Source organism: Rhinolophus hipposideros (genome assembly GCF_964194185.1).
Source record: "Rhinolophus hipposideros genome assembly, chromosome: 8".
Taxonomy (NCBI): Eukaryota; Metazoa; Chordata; class Mammalia; order Chiroptera; family Rhinolophidae; genus Rhinolophus; species Rhinolophus hipposideros.
The window spans coordinates 81,400,994-81,412,252 of record NC_138054.1 but is presented as its reverse complement, the minus strand read 5'-3'; the positions used below and the strand labels follow the sequence as shown (position 1 = coordinate 81,412,252).

General features: G+C 52.7%; 1 protein-coding gene across 7 annotated transcripts in view; it reads right to left on the bottom strand.

The window, feature by feature from the left end:
- Window positions 1–730: 730 nt before the first annotated feature.
- Window positions 731–11,259, bottom strand: part of ECE1 (endothelin converting enzyme 1) — a gene marked incomplete at its 5' end in the record, with an annotated part of 98,433 nt that continues 87,904 nt past the window's right edge. For all 7 annotated transcript variants that reach the window (XM_081057468.1, XM_081057471.1, XM_081057470.1 and 4 more), the window contains 6 exons: window positions 731–3,350; window positions 4,048–4,143; window positions 6,443–6,633; window positions 7,429–7,496; window positions 8,138–8,248; window positions 10,930–11,033. In XM_081057468.1, the coding sequence (XP_080913594.1) occupies window positions 3,174–3,350; window positions 4,048–4,143; window positions 6,443–6,633; window positions 7,429–7,496; window positions 8,138–8,248; window positions 10,930–11,033 (747 nt within the window). In that variant the 3' untranslated portion in view covers window positions 731–3,173. The remainder of the gene's footprint in view (window positions 3,351–4,047; window positions 4,144–6,442; window positions 6,634–7,428; window positions 7,497–8,137; window positions 8,249–10,929; window positions 11,034–11,259) is intronic.

Sequence of the window (11,259 nt, the reverse complement as noted above, 5' to 3'; positions counted from 1 at the left end):
TGAAGAAGTGCCCAGGATTGCCAGCAAACCACCAGGAGCTAGGTGAGGGCACTGCAACAGGTTCTTCTTCATGTCCTTGAGAAGGAACACCTCTGCCTGCACCTTGAGCTCAGACCTCCAGAACTGGGAGACAGTACCTTTCTGTTGAGTAAGCAAGCAAAGTTTCCGGTACTGGTACAGCAGCCCTGGTGCTAATGCACTCTGGGAGGAGAGGGAAGCCTGTGTGAGCCCACCTGATCTGGACTGGAGGTCAGCAAGGGCTTCCTACAGGTCCTGCTGAGCTGGGCATTGAAGGGTGGGTAGAGGCAGAGACGTCAGGAGGAGCATTCTAGGCAGAGGACAGAACACATGAAAACCTAGGAGGAAGCATGAGTGTGTCTCAGAGATCCTTTGGATTTCCCTCCTCCCACCTACCCTGCCCAAGCATCTGAGGCTTGGAAACTCATGTGACATCCTTTGCTGCAAGATAATGGAAAACTAATTCTTTCAAAGAAGCCCCTTGGGTCCTGGTGGTGACATCATCATTCTCACCAGCAGGGAGTATTCACACGATCATACCTATGATGGGAGAGTGGCCAGGAGGGCACAGGCAGGGTAACCTTCTGGCACTGTCAGGCTGCAAGTCCACTGTTCAGGGGAGGAGGTGAAGCCAGCCCTGATGACGCTAGGGGCTCCTCTCACAGCCCTGCAGGACACACACCACCCTGGGAGGACACACACTCAGTCACATGACTTTTGGTACAAGTACTTTATTTCAATTACAATAGTGCCACACCAAAAACTACAGTAGCACAAAACAATAATACAAAAAATAGATTCCCAGCTCTAAACCCCATGTCCATGTACCTGCAGGGAAGCCAGCCTTTTGGCTCCCTGGGCTTAAGGAGAGGGGTCTCTCCATTCCTCTGGGGCTAGGCCCCACAGCCCCTCCCTTGCCCCCCCGCCACACACAGTACCCCCTGAAGCAGCGAGTGCGGTCTACATTCCCTCTGGCTGGACCCTCAGCCCTAGGACACTGAGCCTGGGGAGGTCCCAGTCCTTGGTGCTGACAGACACTCTCAGGGACTGCTGACCCCCCAAAGGCAAGGCTGGAAGCAGGGGGGCAGGGAGAGAGCAGGCACAGGGAAGGCACCAGGGCTGGGAAAGACGACTCTATGTGGCAAGGTGCATATGGCAGGCTCCTGACTCGAGCTCCTCGTCTGGCTCCTGGCCTACTTTCCTCGGAAGAACTACCAGGCCTGCTGCTCGTGGGGACCAGGGCCTCATCAGGAACCCACTTCCAACTCTCCTGCCATAGATCCAGGGCTGAACGGAAGGTGGGTGATGCAGGGGCTGAGCTTTGCTCCGCTGGGACATGGGGGATCTGGCTTCCTGGGCAGGGCGAGTGCCTGTGTGAGCGGGGCCTGGCCAGGGGGCCAGGGCTGCCCAGATGGCAGAACCGTGACTGGCACTGGCTGCTCTGGCCTCAGTCCCAGTTGCCTGCTTCCCCAGATGACCAAAGGGGACTATGATTAGCTCCACCTGGAGGAGCTCCTGAACTGTGGACTCAGGGAGGGGATGCCATTCCTGGTCCCCTGACACCACAGGCCAGACTGACCGGGCTGGGAGAACCTTCTCCTCACGGCCTCCCGGGACTGAAAGCATTCCCCAAGGAGAGGATTCCAACTAGCTACGAACACGGTCTTGCAGTTGTAGACCCCACGGGGCTGACGGTGGGACGGAGCCTGGCCTTGGTGCCCCTGACCTGCAGGCCAGGGCTTCTGCATCGCTGTAAGAGGCCGCTGTGGGTAGTGGGACAAGGGGTATGGCCTTCGGTTCTGGTCAGGACACTTGGGAGCTTCACTGAGGGGCCAAGGGGCCCTGGGAGTGAGGGGCTGTCTCCGTGGGGTACGCCCGGGGTTACAGCCTCAGATAAGGCACTAGAGAAGACAGGGCGGGGATGGCTGCAGTCCCGGGAGCCAGGTCCAGGCCAGGCTGTGGAGACGGGAGTTCAAAGGGAGGATCTGGACCCGGTGGCTGGTGAGAGCTGTTTTCTTCTTCCTCCCCTGGGGCAGAGGGTCGGCAAGGCAGACCCTAAAGTGGCTGGGGTGGGGGCATGGCCGCAGAGAGGCAACAGGCCCCTGGGACAGACATGGGGCAGCCGAGAAAGGAAGGACAGAAAGAGGACATCTATGGCACAGGAGAGTGTGTCTGACGGGCAGAGCGGGGGTTTCTCAAACTCACAGGACTCCTGCGGTCCAGATCCAGGGTACTCGGGAACCACAGACTGGGTTTGCCGGCCCTGACCTAGCGTCCCGCTGCTGCAGCCATCAGCCCCCTGCTGTAACTTTGGGGATCAGACCTGCCTTGATGTGGCTCCCACTGTTGGACTCTGGGGCCAGAGGCAGGCGCTGTAAAAGGGGCGGCCAATGAGCTCGGCCTCCCCGAGTCAGCCTTTTCCTCGGCCTGGCCTCCATGCCTGTCCTCTGCACCAGGTGACCGCAGAGCCAGGTGTTGGAGGGAGGCCGAACTCCTATATCCCGAGGGCTGAGGCAGCTCTCTCTCGGGGGACCTGCTCACTGGCCTGGGGATCACTGCTGAAGCCCAATCTTGCAGCGAGTGAGAAGAGAGAGGGGTAAATCAGGGGGGCTTCCCTTGTCCACAGGTTATTTCGAAAAACAGAACATAATAAATATACCAATCCTTCCCTTAAAAAAAAAAAAAAAAAAGTGTTTTAAATGCATTATTTCCCTGAAGATTTCCAGTGTATTCCACAATGTTTAAAAAATAGTTTCCCCAAAAATATATCTTTAAAGCATTTGACACAGTGGTATTTGTGGTGTATCTGGCGCAGGCTATGGGCATGGAACTGTGTCCCATTGCCCTGGTTGGTGTGGGGCCCAGGCCTGGTGAGCAACCAGCCTGACACCCAAATGCCCGTTAGAGTTGACACACGCGTGCCTGGGATGACAGGGTCTTCAGAGGGGATCAAATCTCGGATTATGCTAAGAACCCACATCACGGGCTCAGTTCCAGCTGAAAACCCTCCAGTGCGGGGTAGGGGGCCCTGGGTGGCCAAGGGGCTGGGTGACATCCTGGGCACTGGATGGAGGGGGCAGCCTTGTTGGCTCCACCCTGAGGGCTTGTCCTCAGCCCCTCCCCCTCCTCGGTCTGAGCTTTGGGTGCTTTGCCCCTCACCAGACTTCACACTTGTGGTGCGGGTTCATGGGTGAGCCAGGTGGGCAGCGGAAGTGTTCGGAGAACTCCTTTGAGTTGGAGACGGAGCCGATGACCCGGAAGCGGGAAGGGCTGTGGGGATCAGTGATGAGGCCTTCGTGGGTGCTCTCGGGTGTGCGGACGGAGCACCAGACCTTTGTGAGGGCAACGGAAGAGAGGGCAGGGTCACTGCGGGTGGCCGGACTGGCCCTGTCCACGCCCACTGAGGAATGAGCCCCCCCGCCTGCTTATGAGACCCCTGGGTCAGAGGGGCCTGCCAAGTAGGTGAGGAAGAGACGGTGGGCTCACGTGTCCCCTAGCCTAGCGTCCTCTGTGGCACTAGGACGTCTCCACCTGTGGTCCTGCAGCCAGGACATACTCGCTGTCCTGGGCACGTGTCTGATTAGATTTCATCTGAACAAAAGATTCGGCCCCAAAACCAGTTTGAAAATCTCAGATTAGGCCCAGCTCACTCACCTCCTGGGCACAGCAAACTGCCTAATGGCCTGGGGGTTCTGGGCGCCAACAGAAGGCTCTATGCTGAGTGCCAACTCAAGGGACAAGCTGGGGTATCGGGAGTTGAAGAAATTTCTACAGCCCAGAACCAGAAGGGGCCTCTGTGATCGCCTTGTCCTCTCATCTACCTGATTCAGGAATCCTTCTTACTAGCATTCTTGGTCCTTCCTGGAATCTAATGACAGGAAGCTTTCCTACAGAAGATAGCTGTTCCCGGATGGCCCAATGAGCTACGAAGTCCTCAATTGAGGGGAACTCGCCTTTTGGCTCTCAGCGCTCCTGAAATATCAAGATAGAAGAATGTGCCCGAGGTTGGCTTTTTCCTAATGCACTCACCTGCGCAAAGCCCAGGAAGAAGAGCTGGTTATTGGTAAGCCCGAGGGTGGGCAACGTCTGCTCAGCACCGTTCTTCTTCACCCAGTTCTGGTAGGCCTGGGAGGACAGAAAACAGAGCTCAGGGCTCCCACCACACAGGAGAAGCAGGGTGGCAATGGAGGAGCTAGTATGGGAGATCCTGGGAAGTTCGACACTGTCGGTAGAACAGGCTTCTGGGGGTCTGGGCGTCAGCTCTGATGACCCAGCACAGCCTAGAGGAGCCGCCTTCTTCATCTGTAGTCATTCCGAAGGCGAGTGCATTCAACCCTATGGCTTTAAATACCGTCTCCCTGCCGATGGCTGGCAAACGCATACTTCCAGCCCCAGGTTCTTCCCTGCCTCGTATATCCAACTGCGCCAGCTGGACCTCCAAGATGCATCTCCAACTTAACATGGCACAGATGGAATGAGAGTTCTCTCTCTCTCTCTCTCTCTCTCTCTCTCTTTCCCCATCACTATAAATGGCACCACCAACAACCTAGCTGCTCAGGCCCAACGCCCAGACCTCTTTGAATCTTCTGTTAGTCAAAGCAAACACCGCGAATCTGACCACTCTTCACACTTCCGTTGCTCCAACCTGTCTGTTGCCTGCATAACCTCACAATAGCTTTCTAACGACGCTTCTTGACTCAAACTCGTCCGATTCCAATGCCATCCTGACACAGGAATTAAGTCATCCTTATAAAGCAGGAGTTGGCAGGGGTTTTCTGTGAAGGGCCAGAAAGTAAATATTTTCAGCTTTGGAGGCCACATGGTGTCTGTTGCCACTGCTGAATTCTGACATTGTCGTGTGAAAGCAGCCACAGACGACACGGAAACGGATGGGCATGTCTGCATCCCCCCAATTTTTATTTACAAAAATTGGCTGAGGGCTGGATTTGGCCAGTGGGCTGTAGGTTTGCTGCACCGTTTTCAAGGATAAGCTGGACCATGTCATTCCCCATTTAAAAACTCTGCAGTGACTCTCTCTGTAACCAGAATAAAACCCGCGCGCCTTGCCCTTGTCCCAGCCATGCCTCCAACCTCACCTCCCTTACTCGGCCCTGCACTCCCTCCACCCTGCCCCATCCTTTTTCCTGTCCTTGAACATGCCAGGCTGGTGTCCATCTCGTGGCCTCTGTACTTCTTCCCCAACTTTCCCTGCCTTGTTCTCATCATTTAGGTCTCAATTCATGTCATCTCCCCTAACCACCGTCCCACTTTTCTTGATTACATTGCCCTATTTTATATTGTTCCTCTTATCAGTACCTAAGTTATCTTATTTGTTTCAGTATGTCTGGCCTTTCTACCTCCTCCCTGGCACAGTAAAATTGTGACTTTATGAGAGCGGGACCCCTGTCTGTCTTTTTTTCTTTTTTAAAGAAAGGGTTTATTTCTTTTTTATATTTTTTTTTACATTTTTTTTTGCCTTTGTGTGTGTATGTGTGTGTTGAGAGCCCACTGGCCCATGTGGGAATCGAACCGGCAGCCTTCAGAGTTAGGAGCATGGAGCTCTAACCGCCTGAGCCACCGGGCCGGCCCGACCCCTGTCTGTCTTGCCACAGAAACTCTAGTGCCCAAAACAATGCATGGTGAGTGGAAGGTTTGCAATACATGTTCACTGACCAACGGACTTCAGGCAATTTACCGACTGTTTCTGGGCTCAGTTTCCTCATCTACAAAATGGGCGCTGTGACACTTAACTGTAAAGTTGTTGGGGGGAACTGAGCACAGAGCCCAGCACATGATAAGGCCGCAATAAACACCACCTCTTAATATTTCCGCTCTTATTAGCACAGTGAGGAGGAAGTCTGTGTAGCTGAGAGACATCTCCTCCTTTTCTCTCGTGGCCTCTGCTATCACTCACTCCCATCCAACTTGGCTATCATTTCTGAGTGTGACTCTGGACCAGGCCCGTACCCCAGTTGTGAGGTGTCATCTTTCTAACATGCCAGTGAGGCAAGGAGTAGGGACGTCCTGCCCCAGCATGCCGAGGCTCAAGGAGGCCAAGTGCCTCACTCCACAACCAGGACTTAACCCGGGACTGGGTCCATGGCCACTGTCCCTGCCCTCCCCCCCTGGGCCCACTGCTGCCTAACTAGCAGTGGCTTCCCTGCAAAGGGAAGAACAGGCAAGTCTCTGGCAGGTCCAGCTCCAGCCCTTCCCTGTGTCTCTCAGTCAGGCAGGACTCAGAGCAGAAAGCCTCCTGTGTGCCAAGCTCTGTGCTAGGTGCTTTCAGACACCCTCTCCATCAGTCCTCATGACCACCCATTTCACAGATGAAGAAACTGAAGCTCCCAGAGTGGCTGCAGCTTGCCCCGGCTGGTCTGTAATGACCAGACCTGGGCCCAGGGTGTGTGGGGAGCAGGCCTCTTACCCGATAGGCTGCCTTCAGGCCCCCGTTATCGGCGATGTTCTCCCCGAGGGTATGGCGGCCGTTCACCGGCTCCCCATTCACACTGTAGTTGCCGTACTGCTCCACCATGCACTCGGTCTGCCGTTTGAAAGCCTCCACAGACGAGTTCTTCCACCAGGGCCGGAGGTTCCCGTCCTTGTCGTACTCCCGCCCTGTGGGGTCAGAGGGAAGCGTCAGGTCAAGGCGAAGAGAAGGCAGAGCTGGGACCTGATGCTGCTGATGGCACATTTCTTCCCAGTGAGAAATGGATTCATCCATCTGTGCCCATCGACCCACCAACCAGCACTGGGGAGATGCCGTCGGTCTGCGCTGAAGGAGCCGGATGAATTAGCCAAACTAGGTGGTTGGGGGTCGGGGGATGCAGGAATATGAGCCAGACAAAGGACCGGCATGTTCAGTTGCAGTGGAGCTGGGCTCATTGTCAAGGCTGCTAAGGGCCTCTGACCCTGAGCCGAGGAGGGGTCAATGGAGCCAGTGGCACTAGGGTCAGTCTCTGAGGTCCCGCCTCTGTTTCTTGGCCTTGGGGTCCCAAAGGCAGGCGGCAATGAGGAGGATTCTGGATGTTAGCTGGTGAAGAGGGAACTGACCTCAACCCCTGTGATTGGTGGAGAGGAATACGCTCCTGCTGACTGACTACTACCTATGACTCCCTGACTACTACCGAGAATTGGACACCTTCCAGGAGCAGCGTGCTCCACTGAGTGTGACAGTCCTCACGATCACAGGCTGCGATCATCATGCCTACTTTACAGACAAGAAAAAAGAGGCCTGGAGAAATGATGGGACTTGCTAAAGGTCGTACGATTGGCAGTTGGCTGGGCCAGGATTTCAACTCAGATCCTTCTATTCCAAGGCTAAATCCCATAAATGTGAAGGCAGCGAAAGCAGAAGCAGGGGGGCCAGGAAGCTGATGAGCCCCACTTGATGGGGACCCCAGGAACCCATACCTTGATCATCAAAAGCATGAGTCAGCTCATGGCCCACGACGACACCAATGCCACCAAAATTTAAGGCCCTGGAAGGGAGGACATGAAGATAACAGTAACGCCACCAAGGGAGGGACCATTGCTTCCCAGACCTGGAGACAGGACAGAGTCCCACAGGGCTCTGTGGGGACATGGCTGCAGCCTGAGCCTGAAGCTGGTCAAAGGCTGGGTGAGACGGCTGTGGTCAGCCTGTGCCACTAGCCGCCAAGCACGGTGCTAGAGCCTCACAGAACTGCGCTGCCCTCTTTGGTCATCTCAAAAGCGTTAGTCATTAGCAACCGACCCTACATAAGCAAGCAAACGGAGGCTTGGCATGGTGCAATCACTGCCCAGGGCCACACGACAGTCAGCCAAGCCAGGCCTGCGTGGATTTCCTTTCCAAGCCGGTGCTCTTACTCTTCCCAACTCCCCTGCTGGGACTGTTCTAAAACACTGATGGAGGGGCATTCCCTTCTATCGGGGCTCCTGACTCCATGACACGCCCCCACATTCCCACTGTGCGGGGGCTTCCAGATCCAGGGCAATTTCCCTGTAAGTCTCAAATAGCCTGAGCCAGTGAGACCAAGGGGCTGGCTTGATCATGTGGTCAGCTGTGGGCCACGGGGCTGGGCTGGGGATCCGCGGTGGGGCGGGGGAAGCAGATGGGGCGCCAGCACCACCAGCATCGTACTTGGGTGAAGAGCGGGTGTAGAACGGGGCCTGCAGGATTCCGGCCGGAAACACAATTTCATTCTTGGTGGGAGAGTAGTAAGCGTTCACCATGGGAGGGGTCATACTCCACCTGCAAGCAACACACACGTGAAAAGACAGGCACAGCTGCGGGGGAGGCAAGTGGGGAGAGCCCACCTGGAGGGTATCAAGAGCCTTAGAAATGTGGCTTCCCCTTGACCCCTGGCCCAAGTGCACACAAGAACATTCATAGCAGCCCTGTCTTTGCGAGGGGAAAACTGGAAAACACCTAAATGTCTACCAATAAGGGATCGGTGAAATGTGGTGTCACACCACACAATGGAGTACTGAGGCTCTTACAGAAAGCACGATGGACCGTTGCTTTACCGAAAAATCATCATCTCCACTCAAAATGTACCTATCAGCAGTTCTCAAAGTGTGGTCTGTGGCTTCCTGGGGGGTGGAGGGCTCCTCAGGTCCCTTTCAGGGGGTCTGTGAGGTCAAAACTATTTTCATAACGATATTAAGATGTTATTTGTCTTTTCCACTGTGTTGATGTTTACAGTGACGGAGTAAAAGCAACGGTGGGTAGAACTGCTGTAGCCTCAGCAGTCAAGGCACTGATGGCTGGTCACTGAGTTCTTCCCCAGGAAAAAACGGCCATTTTCACTTAAGAACATCCTCAATGACGTAGCATCATCATTAACTTTATTAAAGCTTGATCCTCAAGTACGAGACCTTTAATATTCTGTTTGACCACAGGGGAAGTTCACGTAAGCACTTCTGTTTTTTTTCCCAGAGCACCATTTGCTCTTGAGAGGATGACGGACAAATTGGTATGTCAGACTTGGGGTTTGGTAGACATCTGCATGAAAATGAATAAAGTGAGCTCTTTGCCTCAAGGAAAATAACTGACACCATTTGTCACCAATGATAAAAATTCAAAAAAAAAGAAAAATTAGAAGTTTCAAGCAAAAATTAAAATCCTGAAAACCTTGTATCGGCCACCACAAACTTGTCAGCTTCCCAATACTTTAGAGACTTCTTAGGTCAGCGGTGATATTAACAAATGTGGATTTTTGGGGGGATATTGTAGTGTCACTATTTAGAAGATACGTAAACCTCAGTGAACCATTGTTTTCCAAATAACCAATGCGTGACGTTACGAAATCATGCATGGGTAAAAGATCCATACAAATTGCAAGACAGACTGATGGATTTTAGTGTAAACAAGTACAAAAAGTTCACGGACACGGTTTCAGATTCCACAGTGCAATTAGCCTTCAAGAAATGAACACTTGTTGCATTTTGGTGTAATACCAACGAACAACGTGTACTAGCATCAGAAAAGACTATTAAAATACTCCCCCCCTCCAACTACAGATCTATGTGAGGCTAGAGTCTCTTCATATATCTTAAAGAAATAAACGCAATAGATTGAATGCAGAAGCAGATACGGGAATCCACCTGTCTCCTATTAGGCCAGACATTAAAGAAGTTTGCAAAAAGTAAAACAATATCGCTCTTCTCATTAAACTTATAAAATAGTTCTTTTTCATAAAACTTGCAAAAAAATTGTTATAATCTCCATAAACAAAAAAGCTTCTTGGGATCCAATAATTGTTTAAGAGTGCAGAAGGGACCCTGATGGTATACAGTAATGAGATATTTGGCCCCTGGATGATTTTTCTGGTGTGGAGGGGAAGGGCCAGTGAGGAGTGGAGTGAGACAGAAAAGACATATTTTCTCCAAAAGTCTATATAGTCACTCTGTTTCTTCCAGGTGAGCCCCACAGAGATGTGTTAAGGGGTGCCTAAAGCCATGGAAAGATATTGATAAAATGAAAACATCATATTTATATCCAAATAATCATGGATACATTAATAGGTAGGAGACACAATTTAAGTAAAGAATTTTAAGCTAAATTAAAAGACTTTAGATAAATTCGGAACCTTGCGGCAGTACCTAGAGATTAAAGACCATCCTCTTGTGCATTTAGGGGTACCCTGACTGAAGAAAGGAATTGTAGAGGAAACAGATGGACAACCCCTGTTGTCCATCAGGGGGCGCAAGAGCCAAAGAGAAGTTGCTTTCGCCTTTTTGGTAAATTTTTTTTTTCTGCAAAATGTTTTAGGACGGTGGGAGGGAGCTTAATCTGAAAACTTGTACTGGATTGAGTTTTCTAAGACTGTTAAGAAAACAACAGATACCATGTCTCACTCCAGATGACTGATTTAGAAGGTCTAGGGTATAAGCCAGGATGCTGTCTTTTTAAAAAAATTCCCTAGAGGGTTCTGATGTGCAGTGAGGTTTGGGAACTACAGCTGTTGGGGGTCTATCCAGTTCCCCCAGGTCTCTGTAGGGAAAGTGCCCCTGAGAATCCACCACTCCCTGTTACTGAGGGAATTAGAGGAAACCAGCCCTAGCTAAGGGCCTCCTCTGTGCCAGACACTCCCCGGAAGTTGTCACACTTGACTATCACACAGCTAAAAGCGCTGAAGTGGTGGAGCTGAAATGTGGTTCCAGGTCTGCTCAGTTGCAGAGGCCAGGCTACTCTGCCAACAGGCTGGCGCTGGGGACATACAGACTCGGCCAATTCCAGCTCCCCGCTGGGCAACACTTCCTCGGTCCTTGGTTTCTTCCTCTGAAAAGTGGGATGACCCACTTCTCAGATGGCCCTTAATTACGACAGTTATATCTGGCACATGATACATGCACCACCAAGGCAAGCTCAGCCCAGAGCACCCCCACATGCTGGGACCCTGTGCCTTCCCAGCAAGGCCCAGAACTCACTGGTCTCTGTTGGGAGCCTTCCTGAGCTGGTCAGCAGTGACCCTCCATGAGAAGTTGAAAAACCGCATGGCGTTCTCGAAGTAGAGGTCTGGAACTGCCGTGTACTGAACAAGAGAAGGCAAAGTCACAGGATCAGGGCACACCCAGGCCGAGAGGCACCTCAGACCCTCCAACGCAAAGCCTTCAAAGACTGAGGAAACTGAGGTCCGACCAGGGTAAGGAATTGGCCTGAAGGTCCGAAGCTAGAACGGGGCTGCAGGCTCAGGCTCCTCCCTGGCAGCCTCTCCCCTTCAACAACACACTGAGAGCTTCCCCCAGGACCGCCCAACG